The sequence below is a fragment of the Polypterus senegalus genome, chromosome 17 (genome assembly GCF_016835505.1).
Source record: "Polypterus senegalus isolate Bchr_013 chromosome 17, ASM1683550v1, whole genome shotgun sequence".
Classification (NCBI taxonomy): Eukaryota; Metazoa; Chordata; class Cladistia; order Polypteriformes; family Polypteridae; genus Polypterus; species Polypterus senegalus.
Window position 1 is genome coordinate 72,448,239 of NC_053170.1, and position 25,109 is coordinate 72,473,347.

The following is a 25,109-nucleotide window of genomic DNA, read 5'->3' on the forward strand; positions in this document are numbered from 1 at the left end:
CAACATGCATTATGACATAAATTCCAATAGTGCACTGTAAAAGGTGTTGCTGGGGTCTACATTGATTTCATAGAAATGTTAATTCTCCAAGATGCCAATAGATAAAGTGCAGCCACAAACATGCAAGTTGTGAATTAAACATGATCTTAAAGAATGTTTGTTTGAGCTGGAAATCAGGGGGAGGATTAAGAGGCACCGACTTCCAGGTATGGCTTCCTGAATGGTACTAATATGCGCAAATAAGATGAATCACATTTGTGCAAAGTACAATCTCCTAATAGTGATTTAGTCTAAAACTTACATTTGTATTATTGCACACTTCAAATGATTTTTCAAAAGATTCTCTGGAGGATTCAGGATTGGTGGGAAGACCATCAGTAATCTCAGGTAGGCTGATGACATTGTTTTATTGTCTGTGTCGCCAAAATAACTACAAGAGTTGGTGTGCTGAGTTGAAAGGGCTTCAGAAGAGTATGTCATACTGATCAGTGCAACAAAAATGAAAGTAATGATGAAGAACTTTCAGTCATGGAGAATGGAGGCATGTGCAGTCAAGGAGGAGAACAAAGGATGCTGTCTCTGCAGGTGTGGTGAAGTTGAGATGGGCCATGGGAATGACAGTGATGATTAAGCTGAAATATATAGAGAAAAACAAGTCAGTCAGCAGCACCACAAAGCTGTGTTTAATGAAAGCCTTGGTCTGGCCAGTAGTGATGTATGAATGCAAGGTCTGCATCTTGAAGAATCATCAGGCTTTCTAAAATAAATGCATCAGAAAGTTGCTGAGAGTCTTATAGACTACAACAGGGGTACCCAACTCTGGTCCAAGAGAGCTGCAATCGCTGCAGGTTTTTATTCTAACTGCTTTCTTAATTAGTGACTTGTTTTTGCTGCTAATTAACATCTTTTAAATTCATTTTAATTTACTTGTTTTTTAAGATTAGTTTCACTGGATTTCTTCATCGTTCCTCTGAATTGCTTCATTGCTTTCTTTAAACGGGACCCAAACAAAAATGAAATGTGAAGTGAGTGAGCCAACAGCAAACCAACTAAGTCAGGGCCTCAAACGCCAACCAATTTCATTCCAACCAGCTGCTTAATGAGGTGCTGATTCTGTTCATTAATTAATTCCATGGCTTGTTGCTGCTCCCGTGGTGCATTAGCAGACATTTCTGAAATTGTTGATTTTCTATTTTCTAATAGCTCTGTTAAAGTGTTTTGAGGACCTGAGCAGACCAACATTCCTGAGACCTTCACCTTCCTTTACTTACAGATATTGTATGATTGACACAGTTTGCTGGTCATGTTTTGGTTCATTTTGTATGTTATTATTGTTTGGCTGTTAATTAGGGAAAAAAGAAACAAGGAGTCTAAGTCTTCAAGAACAAGTCAATTAAAATTAATTGAAAAGAAGTTAATTAGCAGGTGTTTTATCGGTAGAGTAATATATGTATTGCTCTATTTTCCCCTATTGTATTATTAATATACAGCCTTAGAATGCCTAAACTCACAGACTTACCACTGTTTATAAGATATTATTTTATATAACTTCTTCCCACCTTCCCTTCTATATCTATAACCTCAGGTAATTAGATGTAGTAAAAGGACAAGCAGGAGTTAAGTTACACATAAAATAATGTATTACTGATAATATTCATAAATAATAACAAAATGCAAAGTACATTTGAATATTGGCAGCCATACAACCTGATTAAATGGTGATGTGTAATTCAGGTGGCACACAGACTTGCAGTTACTTAAAATGTCTCTAGTTAAGGCATCGTTGGTGCTCAGCTTTCAGCCACATGTCTGTTCAATATGGCTGCTGAGCTGTGCTCTTCATTGTGTTGTCTTCATCATCACAGGTTAGCAAGAGAGATGTTTCTTCATCATATGTTGGTTAGAGAGAGGGAATGTGATTGAGCAAATACATTTATAGATGTTCTCTCCAATTCCTAGAACCAATAGGACATCATGGTACTTAAAGGCCTCTGAGACAAGCCAATTCCAAACAGCCATACCTCAGACCAATGAGAGAAATAGTACATTTAACACCTCAACCCCCACACAAGACCATATGTTAAGCTAACCTGGTTTTGTGTGGGGGATGAGACAAAGACTTTAGCAGTGAAATACTCAAACTGGTTTAAGACACATCCCCCCAAATCCTGTCATAAAATTACAAAGAGACCGTCATAAAAAAGGGGGGGGGTGCAAACATGAATATCTCTCACCACTTGGTTTGCCTAAATTATAAATAAAGACATACAAAACATTTATCAAGTTATATGCAAAATCTCACATCACAACAGCAGGAAAAACAGGTCACTAATGAGCTCACAGTCAGCACAGGATCCACATAGGACTGCTGCCTCAGCCCCAAACTCTTCACCCTGTACACTTAAGCCTCCACCCAGGATAATGCCATCGTCATTAAATATGATGATGACACCACCATCCTTGGGCTTATCGGGGGTTTGCTCGAACGAGTCAGGGTACAGTACCCTGGTAAACCACATTCTTGTCTATTGGAGAGGAGAATGAACTCATCCCCAACACAGACAAGACCAAAGAAATAATACTGGACTTTAGGAAGAATCCTCCCCATCTACAGCCTCTTATCATCAAAGGGACTTAGGTGGAGAGGGCCGACATCCACAGATTCCTGGGACTGCAGGTTACATCAGTCCTGAGCTGGACTGTTAACACCACAGCCAGAGTGAAAAAAGCCCAGGAAAGGCTTTATTTCACTAGGCTGCTCAGGAAAGCTGACCTGAACCATCGCCCTCTCACCCAGGCCTACAGAGGATTGATAGAGAGTATTCTCACCGCAAGCATCACTGTCTGATATGGAAACACCACACAGGCAGAGAGGAAGGCTTTGCAAAGAGTCATAAAGATTGCGGAGAGGATCATGGGTACAAAACTTCCTTCTATGGACTCCATGGATGCACATCGCTATCGGAAAAGAGCAGAGGGAATTATCAGGGACTCGCTCCATCCAGCTCACTTTCTGCTCAGATACAAAAACTGGATGTATAATCTGAGACACAGCAGAGCGGACAGCATCATCACTCACAGAACAAGGTTTTTCAATAGCTTTTTCCCCGCCACAGTCAGACTGATGGCAAAACAAATTACTGAACATGTGAAATAACCTCACACTACCTCACTTCACTTGTCATGTAAATGACGAGTGATAAATGTGAAATATTTAAACTGTGCAATATAATTGTATTTCTTTGTGTAGATATTACCACAATTTTGTATAGTATTGGTATAATTAATATTATGTATTTATATTGTTTTATTGTTTTGTACTTTTTTTCTTTTTAAATGTTTACTATGATGATTCTGAAAAAGCTCTGCACAAGAATTCCAATGTGCTTTGACTGTCGGTTTTATGCACAAATGGCAAGTAAAGAAACCTTAACCTAACCTTAACTTTCCTCCTGTTGTTTGGACAAAAGGATGGACAGAAATAACTTAGAATTTCATATTTTCATGGAGAATAGAGACAACAAATTTTCTGATACAATGAGGACCAAAAATGAAAAACAGGAACCCCCAATATCAAAATATCCATTAAAAAACCCTGATTATTTATCTTGCATAAACAGATATTTAGTCATATGTTCACAACACCCAAAATGCGCACTTTTGATAAAATACTGTTAAATAAACATTTTCTGGAAAATCTCGGGCGGCACGGTGGCGCAGTGGTAGTGCTGCTGCCTCGCAGTTAGGAGACCTGGGTTCGCTTCTCGGGTCCCCTGCGTGGAGTTTGCATGTTCTCCCCGTGTCTGTGTGGGTTTCCTCCGGGCGCTCCGGTTTCCTTCCACAATCCAAAGACATGCAGGTTAGGTGGATTGGCGATTCCAAATTGGCCCTAGTGTGTGCTTGGTATGTGGGTGTGTTTGTGTGTGTCCTGCGGTGGGTTGGCACTCTGCCCAGGATTGGTTCCTGCCTTGTGCCCTGTGTTGGCTGGGATTGGCTCCAGCAGACCCCCGTGACCCTGTGTTTGGATTCAGCGGGTTAGTAAATGGATGGATGGATGGAAAATCTCATAAACAACAGTGAAGTGCACTCAAACAAAACTGAGCTTTTTCTTGGTTTTCACTGCATCCAACGAGAGGTGAATACCAGATACAAAAATGATCAATTCTGGCTGCAATATTCCTTTAGGAATAAAAAAATTTCCTTCTCTCCGTGCAGAAATCAGTCGAATCAAAATTATTCACAATGGAAAAGTGAAGTCCAATAGTCCAGAAGTCCAGTGTGCCTAGTGGAAGGATGACTGACAAAGCGTTCAAATGGATTCAGACAGAAAAATATGGACGTACCATGTGGGAACATGAACTACAAGTTGAAGTGTGAAGTATAAGGTTGAACCAGACAGATCTATAGGAATAAAAGACCTTAGCTACAGAAACTGCATCTTGGGACATGGAACACAACTTCTCTAGAGTTGAAGGATCCAGAGATTGTCAAGGAGTTTGAAAAATGCAAACTAAATATATTCAAATTTGGGAGAGACTTGAGGGGGGGTTTGTGAAAGGTTACTTAAAGCCCCTCTGCTATATGCTGTACATTTGGAGTTTATACTGTTGGAATAAAATGTTTCCTCATTTAAATTACAGGCTACAGAGAATAAACCTCTGAACACAGTGTTCATGTATATGCCTATTAACTATTTGGAATATATAGTCTTTTTACAAACCCTGGATTTAGTGCTTGAAAGGATACTACCTTCCACACTCCTATTAAAAGACTTCATTGCTCTCCTGTGGAATGATGAATGATGAAGATACCTGGAGGTTAAGTGTTAGAGCAGCCTGCCTAATCTGATTCAGAATGGTAAATTATCATTTGATTTCTGTGTTACTCATGGATTGCCTATAATAGGCAAACATAATATTGCTCAGAAATGCATCTGGTACCAAAGTGTCTTTAGCCAACGATCACGGATCAACTTCAAAGTTATGTAATTGGATTTCAGACTATAACCTCAGGTAAGGAGAGGTGCTGAGCTGTTAACTGTTTACCACTTGGTGGTGAGCTCTACTCAGGAAAGTATCTGGAAAGTAGACTCTGTCTGAAAATGTAACTTCAGGTCCAGGAGAAACAAGCAAATATTGTCCTGGACATAGGGCAGGATTAGAATTTATTGTATTAATGCTTTGAGGGCTTATGAGAATTTGATGATCTTGTCTTTATGTGGTTTTTGGATATGACAAAAGCTTAGGAATGTAAAAGCTACAGGTATTTGGGGAAGATATTACAAGAGCATGAGGTTATGGCGCCATTGCTGTGTGCCATTCAAACTTTGCATTTATGGTGCAATAGTTGTGTTCATATACTTGAGGTTAACACTGAATGCAAAATCAGCTGCACAGGATTGTTGTAGTGGTAAACAGGAGAATCGTCTTAGGACAATTATTTTGATTTATCAGTCAACCAGTCTATACAGTATCATCATCCTCGCCTACATTCATGAGCTCTTTTCTGAAAGAAACAGATAGCAAGTGTATGGTATTCTTAATGACATTTCTGTACAGTATTCCTGGATACAATATATTAGCTAGGCTGAGAAGTTCAAAGTGGAACTGCTAATCAAGAACAGTTGTTGAGGTCATTTGTGAAATATAGATAATAGCCCCCCTGAACATCTCCTATTGGTCTTTACCCTTCATTGTCCACTTTGGTCCCAGGTGCAGATCCAGGAGATGCTGGAAGGATTCTATATCTTGTTTGCCCTGGAAGCATGTGGGAATTCTCCAGGGGTAGCTGGAACCTATTACTGTTGCCATGATGGTCTGGTAGTCCAACTCCGCGTGCTGCCACAGGAAAAATGGAAGAAAGTGAACTGTGATGGTCATCTTAGTTATTTGTTTTTATGGACACTACGATTTTATTCCCACATAACAAAGATTTACTTGTTAGATTCATCTGTTGGCATTACATTGATGAGTTGGATTGTAAACGTATGTAAATAAATGAGACTGTTGATTGCATTCACTACACTGTTGGCACGCAGACTTATTCTGATAAACTGGAAGAACCCAAACTCTCCTCTTTTAAGTCAGTGGGAAACTGATGTGTTATATTATTTAAAATTGGAAAAAATCAAATACTCAGTTAGAGGATCTGTGCAGACTTTTTTCAAAACATGGCAGGATCTAATCAGTAATATTTTGAAATGATTTTATAAAGCACAGAGAATTTGTTGATTTAGGTATTTTTAAAAGCCTTAAATTTTACACCGTTTGGCTTGCTCTCTCTCTCAAGGGTGGGGATCGATCTGTTCTTAGCATAATTCTTTTTTTTTTTGTAAAACTTGATTGCTATGTATTGATTGTAATAAAATTAATAAATAAATAAATAAAAAAAAATAAAAAAAAAAAAAATAAATGAGACTGTGCTGACCAGATTGTCTGCGGTGGGTTGGCACCCTGCCCAGGATTGGTTCCTGCCTTGTGCCCTGTGTTGGCTGGGATTGGCTCCAGCAGACCCCCGTGACCCTGTATTCGGATTCAGCGGGTTAGAAAATGGATGGATGGATGACCAGATTGTCCTGTGATAGACTTATGTCCTGCCTGGATTGCTACCTTTCACACACTAAGTGCCACTAGGATAGGCGCTTGCTGCTTGACAACCCCAAACTATTTGGATTATCAGTAATGTAAGCTTACCCCTGTATATTATGAGGTGCTTTTGTCTCATCATCTTGATGAGAAGATGTTAACCTGTCCACACTGAATTCTACATAATCACACAGCCTTGGAGCTACAAGGAGATTCTTCTGCTGAAGTTGTGTCAAAAATCAAAGTATCACAGCAAAATGCCAAAAAAGATTACACATACTACAACAGCTGTAAATATAATGATATTATGAACAGTGTCCTTCAGGAGAATTCATACTTCTTTAATGCCACCGTAATAATTAAAAAAGCATTTTTCTAAAGTCCTAAATGTTACATGCATTAAGCATATTTTGTAGAACACCATTAATTTTAATTTAACAACTTACTCTTTATAAAAAGCAGGAAGCTCCCTTATTAGAAGGTGGCATGTAATGTCTTTCCCTTTGCATTAATTTCAAAGGACACCTCTGAGACAAGCATTTCTGGTCCAGAAGTGCATCTGACATTTTCTTTCTGTAATTAGACCTAACCTATGGCATTAGTTATTATATATGAAGAAGTATAGAGAAGGCAGAAGGAGTTGCATTGTGTCTTTGTGGACCTGGAGAAAGCATATGACAGGGTGCCTTGAGAGGAGTTGTGGTATTGTATGATGAAGTCGGGAGTGGCAGAGAAGTATGTAAGAGTTGTACAGGATACGTACGAGGGAAGTATGACTGTGGTGAGGTCTGCTGTAGGAGTGACAGATGCATTCCAAGTGGAGGTGGGATTACATCAGGGATCGGCTCTGAGCCCTTTCTTATTTGCAATGGTGATGGACAGGTTGACAGACGAGATTAGACAGCAGTGCCTGTGACTATGATATTTACTGATGACATTGTGATCTGTAGCAATAGTAGGGAGTAGGCTGAGGAGACCCTGAAGAGGTGGAGATATGCTCTAGAGAGGAGAGGAATGAAGGTCAGTAGGAACAAGACAGAATACATGTGTGTAAATTAAAGGGACGTCAGTGGAATGCTGAGGATGCAGGGAGTAGAGTTGGTGAAGGTGGATGAGTTTAAATACTTGGGATCAACAATTCAGAGTAATGTGGATTGTGGAAGAGAGTGCAGGTAGGGTGGAATGGGTGGAGAAGAGTGTAAGGTGTAATTTGTGACAGACAGTTATCAGCAAGAGTGAAAGGGAAGATCTAGAGGACAGTAGTGAGACCAGCTTTGTTATATGGGTTGGAGACGGCAGCACTGACCAGAAAGAAGGAGACAGAGCTGGAGGTAGCAGAGTTAAAGATGTTAAGATTTGCATTGGGTGTGACAAGGATGGATAGGATTAGAAATGAGTACATTAGAGGGTCAGCTCAAGTTGGATGGTTGGGAGACAAAGTCAGAGAGGCAAGATTGTGTTGGTTTGGATGTGTGCAGAGGAGAGATCCTGAGTATATTGGGAGACGGATGCTAAGGATAGAGCTGCCAGGCAAGAGGAAATGAGGAACGCCTGAGAGAAGGTTTATGGATGTGGAGAGAGAGGACATGCAGGTGATGGGTGTGACAGAGCAAGATGCAGAGGACAGGAAGATATGGAAGAAGATGATCCGCTATGGGAACTCCTAATGGGAGCAGCCAAAAGAAGAAGAAGAAAAATATATATATATATATATATATATATATAGTCACACATGTGTGCTTGGACAATAATCTAACGATTTAGGTATAATTTATCACCAAGACATAAAGAGACACTGTCTAATAATGTTCTCTCTTCAACTTCCTTGTCTCTGGAAAGGGGAAAATTGACACCTCTCCCACTCTGATTTCACTTCCAGGGTCAGACCACCTGGACCCACCTCTTCTGCCCAAAACTCCAACATAAGAGAAAGCAACACGATCTTGAGCAGACTGTCTGAATTTTATGAAGTTTCAATCTTGCACTTTAACACGTGTTTTATTTTATGCCTTTTGCGTAACTTCAGTATGCAGGGTTTGTGTTTGGGTATCCCAGACCCTTTATATTGTGCCTTTGTCTCTTTACAATAGATATACTGTATATATTAGACATATATAAACTAAATGTGTGTGTGTGTGTGTGTGTATGTGGAGCAGTCTTCTCTGCTCATTCTGAACCACAGCCACTAGATAGTGCATGCATGCACTTTTACATTTTTTTGGAACTTGCTACGAAAGACCTGTGTGCAACAAATGCCAATGCAATAACAACGTTGAGCTAATGACACAGATGAAGAGACAAAAATTTGAAATGAAGGAATCAGCTCAGCTCAACAACGTGCAGGTGGAAACACATCAGCAACGGAAGGCAAGGCTTGAAGTTTTTACTAAAAACATTGTCTATCTGGAGGTATTTTCTCGAAACAAAGACTGGTATGACTCGTATGCCAGTGATATGGGTAAGATATGGTATCACCAGTGTCTTTTTATGAAAGCCAGTGGGGCAGTAAGCACAAGGTGGGTCTTTCATAGACAAATACAAACACCAGGGTAAAATCAAGCTTTTTCTTATGTTATGAACATCGTAGAATCAAATTTTGAATCTCATTTGATTACAAATTCTTGACTCATTCACCAAACCTCCTTTTACATGGAGGTAATTAATCTTACTGAGACAGTTAACATAGACTAATTCTACATATTTCATTAAAATATAAGGGTCTTTCCTTTAAGAGTCATAAAGAAAGGAAGCAGCATGCATAAAGCTCAAGTGTCTAAAGTAAAAATGGGAAAGCAATGCCAAGATTTTCAGAGATTCCACTTTCATGAATATCAGGTACTTACTCACTGAAACAGAAACACAATTTAACAACTACCACTTTTCAGTATACTTTTCCAAACTACCTTTTTATTTGTGATGCATTTCTTTCTATCTATCTATCTATCTATCTATCTATCTATCTATCTATCTATCTATCTATCTATCTATCTATCTTTTTAGTTAGTCAATAAAAGGTGTCATTTTGCTTGACTTCTCATTGCATCCATAATGGCTAACACGGTACAACACCCTAGTACTACACCAATCAAGATAAAGAGAATAGTATCAATCTCACACCATATTCCTTATTTGGATAAGAATTACACTGTATGGATAATACAATTAATGCAAGACTTAACAGTTCCATGAAAACCCTAAATACAAAGAGGACTGTTTGATTTATGTTAGGTAGATTGCCCAGAGGGGACTGGGCGGTCTCTTGGTCTGGAAGCCCTACAGATTTTATTTTTTTTCTCCAGCTTTTGGAGTTTTTTTTTTTGTTTGTTTTTTCTGTCCACCCTGGCCATCGGACCTTACTTATTCTATGTTAATTAATGTTGACTTATGTTTATTTTTTATTGTGTCTTCTATTTTTCTATTCTTCATTTTGTAAAGCACTTTGAGCTACATTTTTTTGTATGAAAATGTACTATATAAATAAATGTTGATTGATTGAGTGAACAGTTGATCATGTGATTTCCTTGTCTCCATCTTGGATACAACTGGCAAGAATTCTTATTTGCATAGAAAAGAATATAAAAAAAATAACGCATAACGATAATACACACAAAGTTTCCCTTACCATTCCCATCTAGGGTTTGTTCCTGCCCTGCTATCCTGCTTTGAGCAGGTTTCAGAATGTTATGCTCTGTTATAAGCTTTAGAAGTATACAGTCCTTTTTTAATGCCATTTTTAAGGCATAATGTTAATAAATATAGGGTAAAAAGAGAAAAGTTGTTTATATAGAATGGTGGAGGTGGATGGTGACTCTTAAAACTCTGAGGTGGTAGGCAGGGATGAGGAAAATAATCTGGTCACCTCAAATCCAGCTCCCAGAATCAGGGAATAGTGGGAGACTCTTTCATTGAAGGATTGAAACTCAAGACAGGGGGTCTTATTTGGTGTGTTGCCTCCTGGGCACACAGGTGAGAGACCTCCCTGGAAGTGTTTGGCCATACAGTAGCAGGGATAGATGTCATTGTTACTGTTCATGTTGGAACAAATGGAATACTGTATGTAAGAAAAGGCTGCCAGTTCTGCAATGTGAATTTAAAGATAGGTGGTCTACTCTGAAGTTCTGTATATGCCACGTGTCACTTCATGTATGACTGATAAGATTAGAAGAGTTGTCTCAAAACTTGATTCAGGATAGAGGAGCAGAGTTTTTTTGGCCATTGGGACTCCTGAAACAGATGGCATCAGTTTGACCATGACAAGATACAGTCGGCCCCGTGGGGATCCAATATACCGGAAAGTCATATAAGTCAAGTAGAGTATAAACTAGGGAATGTTTAAAATATTCAAAAATGCTGTTTAAATGTAGTGGAAATTCTAAAGCAGTCAAAAGTACATTTTTAACCAGGATGCAAAATTATTCAGTCTGGCTAACATGTTCAGTTTCGTCTTTGGTTAATTAGGTCAACGCCATAGGAGAGCTCAGACATGACACATTGAAGTCTGTTGGAGTTATGGTGAATACCATGCTTTTTATTTGAATTTCTGTTTTGTTTTTTTCTGGTTTTTGTTTTTTGGACTTTTTATTAGATTTTGTTATTGGATTTGTGTATTGGAACTTATTTGCCTTTGGATTGCCATTTGGCAACTCAAGGTGCCCCTTTTCTGTTCCTTTGAGCTTCTTTGCTGTTTTGTAATTTTTCACAATAAAACCTTTTATTGATAAAGATTCTTTGTTGTCCTTATCTGTGCAAGCCAAAGTTTTATTGGTCATCCTCTTCTTGTATGGCTTTTGATATATTTTAGGAATATTTTTGAGGCCTAATTCCTCTTTTAAACTTTAAGGCTTGAGGCAGGCCGGTAGAGCTTAGATTAGGCCCCTTAGGGTAAGGCCTTTTCCAGGCATTCATAGGAGGCCTGGCCTTTCAGTTATGCCTTTTGGGGCTTCAAAACCCAATCTCATTATGATTCTGACTCCAGTTCATGACAGACAGGATTCTTTGCGTCATTATTCAGAAGAAAAGTTGGTGTTCTGTCAAGTAATGGAGCAAATGACAGGCCCCACGCAAGAAATGTAGGGACTAGAAGATAAACACTCAAATGTCTGAGCCCAATCATAAATTAAAAATCAGAGTCAAAAGGCAGAGCTTTGTTTCAATAACCAGTAAGCAAAATAACAAATAAAGTAAGTCATCAGGTTTCTTCTAATCTTAGACACAAAACGGCCAACGAGATGACCTTTTAAACCCTCACCAATTATCCCGATGTCATGATCCTTGAGGTCATGACCCAAGATACCAGGACCTGCATCTTGACAACTGAAGCCACAAAATGGCAGCCAAACAGACTAAAAAAATGGTGTCCAAAAAGATATTAAATATAAGTCCATTTTTAAACGAAGGTCCCAATCAACAAAATAACCACACAAAAAAAATTCCCAGAGTTTATAAACTCCATTAACAACACCTTAGTGATTTTTATAGCCTCAGAAAAGCCTTAAAAATTTCAAAAGAAATTATATTCATAACAGGGCCCCCTGACTATAACGCACTCTCCAAACATGCCCATTAGGCTTTTGGGGAACCATTTATGAAACCTAGAAAGTAGATAAGATTAATTAATGTCATTGAAATCAATCCTAGGGTGGTCCTCTAAGCCATAATTTTTCCAGTGCACAACATACTTGACCTCTTTATTCCGGGAAGGAGAATCTAAACTGGACTGAATCTGGAATTCTTCAGAACCATCCAAATACACCTGGGGAGGAGGAGTCTTATTAAAATAATATAGACTACAACTCAGACATTTTAACCAGGAAACATGACATGTATAATGTATCTTAAAGTGGATGGGCAAAGCTAGCCCATAAGAAACTAGTCCCACTCACCTTCTGATGACCTAAGAGTCTATATAACCCATTGCCAGTTTACAGGACAGTACCTTTAGGCAGATATCATGTATTTCCAGACATATTTTTTGCCTCGTTTACTGGAGCTGACCTCTTTTCATGGTCTACAAAACTCTGAGGCAATTTAGCCCACCATTATCAAATTTACTAAACCAGCAGCGACATAATCTTCAAAAGAGTTAAGATATTTAGCTACATTAAGAACTAAGGATGTAACTGATGGAAGATCCACGAGGACTAAAACCATACAAGCAATTAATCTTAGACATTATAATTGTTGAATGATAAAGAACATTTCTCACAAATTCTGCCAACAGCAGGAAATCAATTCAATTAGACTGACATAAACTGCTTAAACATCTAAAGAATTTCTTAGGGTCTTGATTATACCTTTCTGTTTGTCCATTGGCTTGAGGATAATATCCTGAGGTCATATTTACTGTACATCGCATATTATCAAAAAACACCTTTCAAAACTTAGAAATAAACTGATGGCCATGATCTGATATAGTAGAGCTGGCAAAGCAATATATTGGAAATAAAGATTAGTGCTAATTTATTAGCCAAATAGAGTTTCTTAAGTAAAATGAAATGTGCACATTTGAAGAAATGATTGGCAATTACACAAATAGTTGAGTGGCCATCAGAAGGAGAGAAATCGATGATAAAGCCCATCGAGTGTGTCTCCCATGAATTTGAAAGGCTAAGAACAGGTTGCAACAAACTTACATGGAGAACCTGAGAGGATTTTGCCCTACAGAAAAACTCACAATATATTTCCTGGTGTTTTTTTGCATATTTTCCCATTTTAAATATCTCTTGAGGTTTCCTAGAATTTGTGACACTCCCAGGTGGTCAAACATATTAGACCTCAGAGCCCAATCAAATAACTTACTATGTAGCTTTGGAGGAACATAATAAATACACTTTGGTAATGTCTTGATGCATGCTCAATAATCCAGGTAAGGACATTCTAGAAAGTTAATTCTGTTCACCTGGACATAGTTTTTTTTCCGATATGTTTCATCACTCATCCAAGAGACTTCCTCAATCTCAGTAGACTGCAGGTTTCTCCAGCCTTATAAACAGTACCTTGGCCTAATGACCAAACTAGCACCATTGACTAACAATGGGCTGAAGAAGAGCTACCTCGTCAGGCCAGGACTCCACAGTCTTTTGACATCTACAGGACAGTGGTCACTATTTCAGTGATGAAGATGTGCACATCCTGGACAGGGAGGAACGCTGCTTTGACCGAGGAGTCAAAGAGGCCATTTACGTGAAAAAGGAACAATCAATCAATCAATCAACATTTATTTATATAGCACATATTCATACAAAAAAAATGTAGCTCAAAGTGCTTTACAAAATGAATAGTGAAATAGAAGACACAATAAAAAATAAACATAAGTCAACATTAATTAACATAGAATAAGAGTAAGGTCCGATGGCCAGGGTGGACAGAAAAACAAAAAAAACTCCAAAGGCTGGAGAAAAAAATAAAATCTGTAGGGGTTCCAGACCAAGAGACCGCCCAGTCCCCTCTGGGCAATCTACCTAACATAAGTCAAACAGTCCTCTTTGTATTTAGGGTTTTCATGGAAGGACCTGATGATGATGGTCACGTAGACTTCTGGCTTTCAGAAACGACCATCTCTGAACTGAGGAGGGGGCCTAAGGGTACACATCTTTCACCATGTTACAATGTGGTGACTGCAGCCATTCCTCAGCTCTCTGTGAATGGTACTCATGGCCATTGATCAATGGACAATTTGCATATCACTGATCACATGGCTCATTGTTAGTCAATGGTGCTAGTTCGGTCATTAGGCCAAGGTACTGTTTATAAGGTTGGAGAAACCTGCAGTCAACTGAGACTGAGGAAGTCACTTGGATGAGTGATGAAACATATCAGCAAAAAAATATATCTTGATGAACAGAATCAACTTTCTAGAACACTTTGGTAATGTTACAGTTGGAGGCATAGTAGACTAGACTCTGTACATTCCATTTAACAAAATGTTTTACACAATCCACATTAATCATCCTTCAACATCTGCAGATGTTCTACCAGATGGTTGTGGCGAGTGCCCTCTTCTACGCGGTGGTGTGCTGGGTTGGCAGCATAAAGATGAAAGACGCCTCACGACTGGACATACTTGTTAAGAAGGCAGGCTGTATTGTAGGAGTAAAGTTGGACAGTTTAACATCTGTGGCAGAGCGACAGGCACTAAGCAAACTCCTGTCAATCATGAAGAATCCACTGCATCCATTGAACAGTGTCATCTCCAGGCAGAGGAGTAGCTTCAGTGACAGACTTTTGTCACTGTCCTGCTCCACTGACAGACTAAAGAGATCGTTCCTCCCCCACACTATGCGACTCTTCAATTCCACCCGGGGGAGTAAATGCTAACATTCATTTTATTTTTATTTTTTTCATTTTTATTACTATTTAATTTAATATTGTTTCTTTGTATCAGTATACTGCTGCTGGATTATGTGAATTTCCCCTTGGGATTAATAAAGTATCTATCTATCTATCTATCTATCTATCTATCTATCTATCTAATCTGTTTTTGAATTTTAGGAGACATTAATCAGTTAAAATGAAAAAATGTGATCCTTTCAGATTATGACTTTTGCTATGTTTCTTTCCAGGTCTTGCCACAACTGCAAAAACTAATTAAAGCAAATACAGAGGTATCATCCTCACTGTGACTAGTTCAGAAATATATTTTATGTTATTTGAATAATTTTAGGAAAATAATTACCTCATACTAATAGAAATTCACTTCAAAGCATAAAGTAAATATTATCAATTAGGAAGACCTTCAATACAGAAATCCCTGTTCTGATTTGCATTTATTCTACCCGAGGGCAAGAAGAGGACCAGAAGATTAAATGTAGTCAAAACCAAAAATTAAACCTTAAAGATAAAACTTTTTTCTACCAAAGTGTGATCGATTACCAGAAAGCAAAGTGAGAGAGAAAACAGTAAGATTGGAAATTAGAAATTCAAGAAAGAAATACATGCTAAGGTTGATAGTTCTATTAACCAAATCCTGAATATGGAATGAGTCGTTGTGCTGTATTTATAGGGCTCTACTGATGACACCAGGTGACAAGGTGACATCCGAAACGACATTCTGTGGCATCCGGGAGCAGCATGCCAATAACAGGAATCATGGCACTGCCCAAATGCAAAACAAAACAATGAATGAATCATTACATTCATGAAACATAATACAAGGACACCATACAGAAAAGATCTAAAACCCATATCCCCACATATATTTATGTTCTAAAAAAATGTGTTTTAGGAGAAAAGAAATCTGAAATTGAACAAATCATAACAGCTTTGGCCCAGCTGACTAGTGCAGAATACAAGACATGTGGCAAAATCAAATGAGAGTTGACCAAATGCATTAGGTGTAGTCTACTCAGACACATAAAGTAAATCTGACATTTTCCTGCCTTGTGCCCAATGATTGCTGGAATACTTTACAGCATCCTGGTGATCCATTTACTCTGGATAAATGAGTTTAGAAAATGAATATTAGAAAGATCAGTCCCTTCAGTTATTTATTTTTTTTAAGTATAAGGAACAAACACTGTCATTCACCATCTACTGTCAGCACTGACTCTGACTGATGTGGCTTCAGAGCATTGAAGGCTAGAACAGTCACATGAGTCTTACCAATAATCTCAATATAATTGATAAATTTTGCAGATGAAAATCAGTTGGTTTAGCTATATAATTAAACCTTAGTGACTATTACTGGATGTTAAAGAAATGTATCATTTGAAATATATTGCTTCTCTGTGCAATTATGTTTGTGTTGCAGTGGTTAACATTACTGCCTCATAACTTCAGAAAACAGCTCATACAGTATCTGGACTCATCATTGCCTGACTGGAGATTGCATGTCCTCTGGTTTTTATTCCAAAAAACGTGCAGATTAGGTTAGCTGGTAACTCGAGACACACCCATCTTAAGTGCCCAAGAATACTTTACAACAGACTGGCATCCAGTCCAGGATCAGTCCCTGTCTTGTAGTACTGCAAAGATAATCTCAGTCTCCTCTCCTATAAACTGAACTGTACAAATTAAAAATGAATCGATTTATGTAAATATTTTACCTTAATGACTGGAAATGCGATGGCAATTGCATATTTTGTAGCAGCTAACAGAGATCCCAGCTCTCCTGGTGTTACCCTGAAATCAAGTTCTCCTTTCTGACTTCCCCATGTGATCCATAATCTCCTCAAAATTCAACCCGGATTTATTCTTCAGCTGACACCACTGGCCCAAGCAATCATATACTAATAAGAAGGCGTCTGTACATTTTTTTAAGGAAAGCATTGGTACATATTTTAAGGGTTTAAATATTAGGACAAAGTTATTGAAATCTGAAAAAACCCATAAATTAGTTTCTTGAAATTAATTAGTATAACTGAACCACATTCGTTTGCTAGGCTCTGCGATGGCCTGGTACACCATGAAGAAATGTATTACAAATTGCACCCGTGTCTAGAAGAAGCTGGTCTAGATTAATGTACTGGAGAAGCTATTTTCAGCAGTTCGTTACAGTGCCCATTCATCCACACTCCCACAATGGGCATATTTATAGTGAAGAAATGGTATTAGGTGACTTATTCATTTGAAGCTACAATGACGATGCATAGTTAAAGGCTAAACGTAATGGACGAATGCTGCGCGATTGCTTCATTTATGACTTGTAAAGGAAGGAGACCAGCGTATTGCCTATTTGCGCAAAACTAAAAAAGTAAAAACTTTTTTTTTTTCTTTTTCATAACATGATGATCCATCATTGATGACACGGGAGTATATCTCTGATTAAAATAATTGGCGTGTATTAACCTTTCATTTCTGGAGCACTGCATGTATCTCTTATTGCGGAGGTCCCCCGAAAAACAAATGGTCTATCTGGGAACATTCTGCTCCTGATTTGCCAGTGTGAAGCGCTTCGATACTGCGACTCCTCGATCCTTGGTTATCAAATCATAAAGCTAAAAAAAAAGGTACGGTTGTAAGCAAACAGCAGGTGCAAGCCAGTTGGGGGTTGTGATTTGTGAACAAATCCCCGAAGGAAAGAGAGAGCGAGTGAGCGAGCAATGGAGCGAGAGAGAGAGAGAATGTGTGTGAGAGAAACAGAGAGAGAGAGAGAGAGAGAGAGCTGGGGGGAGGCGAGCGAGCCAGTCAGCTCCTCCACCACAGGGACCATCTCTCCACTTTGCTGACATTAACCAGCCGCTTGATGCCATGTAAACTTGCTCTGTTAGGAACTGTTATCGCAGATAGCTGCGTGAAGCGAAGCAGATCCCCATTGAACGAGAAGCGGCGAGGACTTCAGGGCCCCCATCTCAGAAGCTTTGCCAGGAACCCAGCGGCATCCCCCGACAGATTTAAAAGCAACGCTCGTCCAAGAAAAGTTTCTTCTAAAGGCTCAAAAATAGTGTTTTAAAAACTGCTCCCCTGAGACAGCGTTGACGATGACGATGGAAGCAAATTGAGAAACAAATGCGAGATGGAATTAAGCAAGTCGGGCTACCGTATAAAAATGACTGTAAAGTTTTGAGCAACACAGCGGACTTTATGTGAATGCAGTGTTTTAGATTGTAATTAATATGAGGATTAACAGATATGTCATCATTTCTTTGTGTCTGATTCAGATTTTCTATCGGTGGAATTCCTGTGTACCCAGTATCTGACCTTTTATGAACTCTTAAAGTAGTCGGAAAAGTCGAAAGAAAAAAATGTCCCAGAGAATGAAAAAGTGCAGAAAGCGAATTTCCTAAAGAGTTCGCCTCACAAAGGTTTGTAGTTCAGGTTGCCAAAGTGCTCCTCTTATGTTATAAAACTGGCACTGCGAGAACGAGAAATTGAGGCTGTTTTAAAAAGCAGACAATTCTGTAAAAACAGATGAAAGTTACTTACAGAGCGACAGTCATTGGAATGGCCTCATTGTGTTTCGAGCACAGCAACTAAGGCGTACATTACCGGACAATGACCCTACTTTGAATAGGACACTGAAGTAAAAAAAAAAAGGAAAGGAAAATCGAAATATTAATTTTGTTAAAACGGTATGGTGGGAAGCTCTTCCAACAACGGCGGCACGAGGATGCTCTCCCCTACTGGAGGCAGCGGCGACAGGCGAGTGGAGTTCGTGGCGCTGACGGCGGTCCATACAGAAAGAAGCGAGCCGTCTTCTCCGGAGCGCGGTCAACACACCCGCACAGGTCTGCTTGGGACCCCTTTACCTACGCCCCCTGGAGGGAGGGCTGTGAACTCTGCATCCAGTAAACGCTACCGTAGGCTCCAGAACTGCCTGTACAACGTACTGGAGCGACCCCGGGGCTGGGCGTTCATCTACCATGCATTCATGTAAGTTTTCCGAAGGGATCCTCGCCAGGGGTGTTGGGGTAAAAAGTGTATTGTTAAAAGGATGAAACTGTCTCCGTATTCGTGTGTTATAGCTGAGGGCTTTTATTTCAGCTAGTACGCTCAGAAGAGTTTAATATCTGGTACGAAATCTAAGAAGCCCATCGTGGTTACTAACCGTTTTATGTGGTCGTCTTGAAGAGCCGTCTTTGACTCTGCATTATTTGTTTAATCAGTACTCTCCAGGCACGCAGAAGGAACATAAATCATTAAGGTGCGTGTTAGGTACAAAGTGTATCAAACGCAGGGCAGACAATGCAGCCTGAGTCATGTGGCAGTATTAATATCAAGTACACCTCAGCTGCTGACATTGACTGAACGGCTAATAACTTTGAAATCAGCTGACAGTTTTACCGAGTGCACGTGAGCACACAGTCACAATCCCATAGTGAATCAAAACTGTACTTTTTACAGCCACGTTTAGCCTTTCCTCTTCTTAGTAGTCTTTTGTTTACTTCCACACTGTTCGGTAAAATGCGTTTGAAGCCCTTGTTCCCAAGCTGGTATTACCCCGTATACAGTGTAGTACCCAAAGCAAATGGGTTTAAACGGCTGATTATCTCAGTCTTTGTTTAAACAACAACTCCAGCCATGCGTCCAATTCAGAATCCCGAAAGGAACGGTTTGTAGACATTGTGAATCATGATATATAAAATGGTCCATACAGTAAAAGAGATAACAAGTAGTTTTCTTTTGTGTTCCATCTGATTCAGTTCTTTTTTGTGATTTAAATGACATCGATGACACCCGGTTATAGTTTCTTTGGATTTAAAACCGGATTTCCTATACTTCATAACTGATGAAATTGTTCAGTGCTGGCTTTTATCTTCTGTGGCATATCCTGCTGAAAAGCTTCATGTTGTAATTTTTGTTTAAAAATTGCTAGGTGAATAAGCGTAATTTGAGCTTTCCTGATCGTGAAGAGATTGCTGAGATTCAAAATGTGTCCCTAGCAGAGCACGTGGCTGAAAGCGAATACACTGGGCGTGCTGATGTCCTGCGTGCGCTCGTCACACTCCCGCGGGGATTCGCTGTCGTCGCTTCTCCACTTCGTGAGCTCAGCTGTTCTTTTGGAATTCTATCTATCTATCTATCTATCTATCTATCTATCTATCTATCTATCTATCTATCTATTTCAGTTCCTGCATTTCCGTTCACGCATATTTTCGGAGTTTTTGTTCCGGTAAATAATTCAGATAAATAAAAAAGATATATTCTGCAAACTGTTCGTTAACTGTTTGTTTTCACGAAAAAGGGACAAATTTAGTTTATTTAGTTGTGTTGTTCTCAATTTTCTGACCACTCTAAAATATTCATTGCACAACTGGGAAGAAGTTGGAAACTCAAACACCGTTAAAGTTGGACCAGCTGTCGCTCGTGTCTGTCATACACCAGAGAGTCGCATGCAGGTGGAAAACTGCAAAAACTGCAGACATGCCAGCTTTCGTTTACTTTGATCAAAGTGATTAAATGCCTGGTAACTTTATTAATAATTATTTCAGAGAAATTACGGTCCAGTGACAATGTGCTTGTTTTCATTGTTCTAAAGATTATAACTCTTTCATATAAACTAAATTGTACTAAAAAGGGAGGAGCTGCGAATAGGTGAGGACTGTTGATTCCTATAAAAGTCTTATCGATATCTGCATTGATTTTTGATGAAAGATTGAAAATTTGCATTTCACACTATTCACCTTGAAGAAGATGCTGGCATTTGATGAGAAAGTCACAATTTGCTTTTTTAATCAGATGTAAACACTATTTTGTGTTGACGTTTGTTGTTATAGTACAATTATTGAGGTTGTATGTCTCTTTAATTAAGAGAGGGTTAACGTATTCTTAGCAAGGTCTCACCTTAATTCCTATGATATCGCATGATAACAAATACATTATATAAATAACAAATTAGCCCCTAAGTTTCATGATATCAAACTTTCTATATATGCGTCTTTAAGGGTTAATTCGGCACAATACAAGTTAATTTAATACTGCCAATGATTTTGTTCTTATACGCTATACACAATGTAAAAATACTGATTTTTTGTGGGGGAATCCAAGCCAAGACCATTTTCATTTTGTTATAATTGCTTTGTGCTGTTAAGTTTACGGAGACGAGCTGGTAAGGCGCTAGCCTGTCGGGTCCTCGACAGCTACTTGATATAGGAGCGCTCAGCCTTTGTGTTTACTTTGTTACGAAGATCACTGCAGACAACAGTTGGAAACAGGCTACGCACAGAAGCCCCGGACATGCCTTAAGTCATCCTGTTGGCAGTGGAGTGCTGGATTCTGGCAAAGGCACAGTCGAAAGCGTTGTTAAGATAACAACGCAGATTTGTATTGTCAGTTAAGGCAGTATTGATCAGTTGTCCAGATAGTTTGTGCAATCGCAGTTTGATGAGTATGTCTTGTAATGTGGCACAGAAGGAAAATTAAAAAGATCATGCACGTTTTGGTTTAGAATGACGAGTCACCAACTGACCTTTAAGTATCCAAACAAGAGCTTCGGGCGCGAGACAGAAGGGAGCCACATACGATATAATATAATGTAATATGCGGCCGCATTGTAGTGCATATGAAAAGCAAGCAGGCAGGTGCGAAGCTTCCCGTTATACCGGAGGATGAGGCAGTGAGAATGCATGGGTGGTGCTGAAGGGCATTTTAAGTGAATGTTCCTGAGTAACTACACTTCCACGAGAGTTTGGCTTGTGCTAAAAGTTAAAGTGAAAACATGTAGGACTTGCGCTACAATCAACAGATGCGCAGCCTCTCTGGCGCTTGACGGCAGATGAGTGAGATGCGTGGAGATCGACCGCAGGGACACCTCCCGCTCCATTACCATTCCTTGCAGTGAGCTTTTGATTTTTCCACATTAATCCACGCTATTCTTTGTTCCCATGTATCCCTTTTAACTGCAGCATAAAGGGCACTTCTTAATTTAGAAAAACCGCCTACGAGCGGCCAGCGTATTTCATAGCAATGTTCGTAGTGAGTCACTAATGATGCGCCTTATGGAATAGTACATTAAGAACATAAATGTTTTACAGCAAGTGGCGATAGAGGTGAAAGCAGAATTGTTGGAAAAGTCTCATCAAGTCTGATAATCCGTGATTTTGTTTGGCAGTGCATTGTTCGCATATACAGCAGGTAGTACTTCTACCTCAGAGTTTTTGGAGCCGGCGGTGTGGAGTGTGGTCATCCTCTCCGTGGATTTTCCAAACTGTACTGGTGTTTTCCTTCTATTTTGACGACTGTAGTTGGCCCAGTATGTGAGTGTGAAGATTAACGAGCTTTCAGTGCAGAGCTGTCGATTAACGCACAGGACTTTTTTTGTGAACTGAAGTAGGTATACCTCAGGTTAAATGTGGGAGAATGAGTTGGGTGTTCCCTCTTTCTCCCGGTGGCACGTGTATTCTATGTGAAACATTTTGTTCTCATTAATTGATCTGCAACTCAATTTATGTGTAAAAAACGAGTTTTTTTTTTTTTTTTGCGACTTTTCATTTTAATCTTGCGTTTCAGTGGAATAGCTGGCTTAGTTCCACATGGCTTTCTAATGTTAAAAACAAAATAATGAAAGATCGATGTATTGCTTTGCATTCGGCGCCCCTTCATTGTTACCTGGAATACTTAGGGAAAAGCTTGTGTCCCCAGAATAGTATGTATGTATGTAGTTTATAGAGAGATGTATGGGACAGTTGCAATTCAATCGTTAAAAGTCCTAAATTCAAGTAAATGGTTTTAACTTGGACCCACACTCCTCCATAAACGTCTCCGTAAATATAAGTAGGACAACGGGACACTGAACGCGATGAATGTTTGTCTTACAAATGAGCAGAGCTCTGGCCTTCAAAGCTTGTCATCAGACGCCCGAGATAAGGGCTCCACTTTAAGGGCCACTCATTCCGATAATAATAGCTTATACTCCGCTCTAGTGCTTGCCTTTATCTTGAACATGGATTCGCTTTGTTCCTGCTTCATGTATGTAATTCAGTGCAACACTTCTAAATAATCGCTGTAACCTGTGCTTGTCTGGCCTCGGCTGCTTTAAATATTTGGTACAGACATATTAATCTCGAGCCTTGGGACGGGACAACTGGTCTTCCCAGTGAACTCGCACTCATGGAGCACGGCCGCTGTGTTCAAAAGTGATCAAAAGTGAAAGGGTCCTTCTGAAGCGGGACAACTGGCATAATTCTGGTCGACAAAATAACTAGCAATTTTCATTATCTTGTGCAGTCAAAACCTGGGAATTTAGCGGATCATCCAACAGTGCCCCTGCGTTTGTCTGTAACTAACGCATGTAACGTACTTACTTCGCGATTTGTTGGGTTATTTTCAGCGGACGTATTTTATTTTATTTTTGTGTTTTCCCTTTACGGTATCTTCAACCGAACATTTTGAGATGTGAGATTTATACAGTCCCTGCGGGAAGAAACAAGAAACACGACTAACGTATAACTGTCTCCAGCTTGAAGAGTGAACTGCAAAAGTCTGCAGATTGCCATTCAGATTAATCGGTGCTATTGCTCTGTCCTTCACCTGTTGCCACTTCATGAGTTTTTAATGTAAACAACGTTATGGGTGATTTGAGCTGCTTTGTATAAGTGCAGCGCAAAGAACCTTGAACAATTTTGTGCACATTTGGTTCGCGGGGTTAACCTGAAAACACCTCCCAACGTCGGATTAGCCGTAGCTGCCTTGTACCAGTCGGCGGATTTGGTTCTTTGAGTTTATCATTAAATATGATCGAGTCTCTCCGTTCATTACGTGGCTTCATTAACAGCTATGTCTTGCGCGCTAAAGGTCTATGAAATTTGGTACCCAACGTTTTGTTTTCTGACATAAGACCCTCAATACCACCCACTTCCCTAATGCTTGCTCGACACTCAGTTGTACGCAGTCTAGTGCCACACGGGTGCCACCCTTCATTCTGGAAACCCATCAAAAACAGATTTGTATTGTACGGAGTATTTTATTTTGACACGGCTCTTGCGAGATTTCAGATTACTTTTTGAGAAAATCATTTGGAGCAATCCAATCTTTCATACTAACATAAAAAGTTTTTTTTTTTTTTTAGTTTGCGCGTCTTCTAAATAGCCTACCTCCCGTCAGTAACCCTGCACGATATGAAGTCATTTATAGGCTGCCAGTTTGTATCATAGACCTCCAAAACTTTCAAGGACACTCCATCCCTGTCATACACGACAGTTTCTCTCTTTTTTATTTTTACATAACCATTGACGATTTTTCTAGGAACCCCCTAATTCTTACTAGAATCACTGGCTGCTTTACAGTCACTCTGTTCTACATTTGTCATTTTAATGAGCTCCAATCGCAGAAGCCGACGCATGCTGCTTCGTGCACCATCACGTCGTAGGCATCTGAAGCGAATCGACACGCTGAGCCATTTAATTGCTTTGCTTTTCCAGTTTACGCGCTTTTTCTTTATCGCAGACTAGTTGTACTTGCGGTAAATCAGCTATGTGCTGGGTCGTTATAAAAGATGGAAAGTTGAGATACATGGTGAGTTGGCGGTGACAGCTGCCTCACTTGGGCTGGCCTGAAAGGGTGAGACAGGAGTTAGACTTTTTAACTGTGGCTGGATGAACTAAAACTAGACAAGATAACTCTGGAGGCCCTGGGGTTTGAAGATGTTGCGCTGGGAATTTGGGCGTTGGGTGGTGATCGTAATATGTCAGCTAATTTGTTATCAGGTGAAAGTTTTTTTAACCCTCACCATACCAATCGTAAACAGGAAAGATCAATATTGTCCATATTGTTATACTGCTTACCCCCAAGGGTCCTGGCATTTATAGTTTTGAATAATATCGCTCTTTCGTCCGTAAAGCACCTTGCCCATGCCCAAATTTGGAAGGCGCTATACGAAGGTAAGTTGGATTGTAGTTAACTGGGCTACATCTGCTTGTGTTAGACCCTGCCTACTGGGTAACTGTAATGCTTTTCCAGAGCTGAACCAACTAGACTCGGAACATTGGTGCAATGTAACCCTCAGATCAGTTGTGAGTCGTAGAGAGAAACGTCTTGATATTTAAAGTCACATTTATTTATTTGTTTATTTCGTGGTGTAAGTAAAACAAACCAGGCGGAAAGTGTATAAAAAGCAACCTAAAGCAAATAAAAAAGCAGCCTACAAACATT

General features: G+C 39.5%; 1 protein-coding gene and 1 long non-coding RNA gene across 4 annotated transcripts in view; one reads left to right on the top strand and one right to left on the bottom strand.

Moving 5' to 3' along the window:
* Positions 1–18,521, bottom strand: LOC120517561. The gene is made up of 3 exons (XR_005631055.1): positions 18,447–18,521; positions 5,687–5,837; positions 1–632 (listed from the first exon to the last, which is right to left on the bottom strand). It is a non-coding gene; the product is annotated as an uncharacterized LOC120517561 (long non-coding RNA).
* LOC120517560 (potassium voltage-gated channel subfamily KQT member 4-like) overlaps positions 17,701–25,109 on the top strand; it is a 191,037-nt gene continuing 183,628 nt past the window's right edge. For all 3 annotated transcript variants that reach the window (XM_039739960.1, XM_039739961.1, XM_039739962.1), the window contains exon 1: positions 17,701–18,893. In XM_039739960.1, coding sequence (XP_039595894.1) covers positions 18,595–18,893 — 299 coding nt within the window. In that variant the 5' untranslated portion in view covers positions 17,701–18,594. The remainder of the gene's footprint in view (positions 18,894–25,109) is intronic.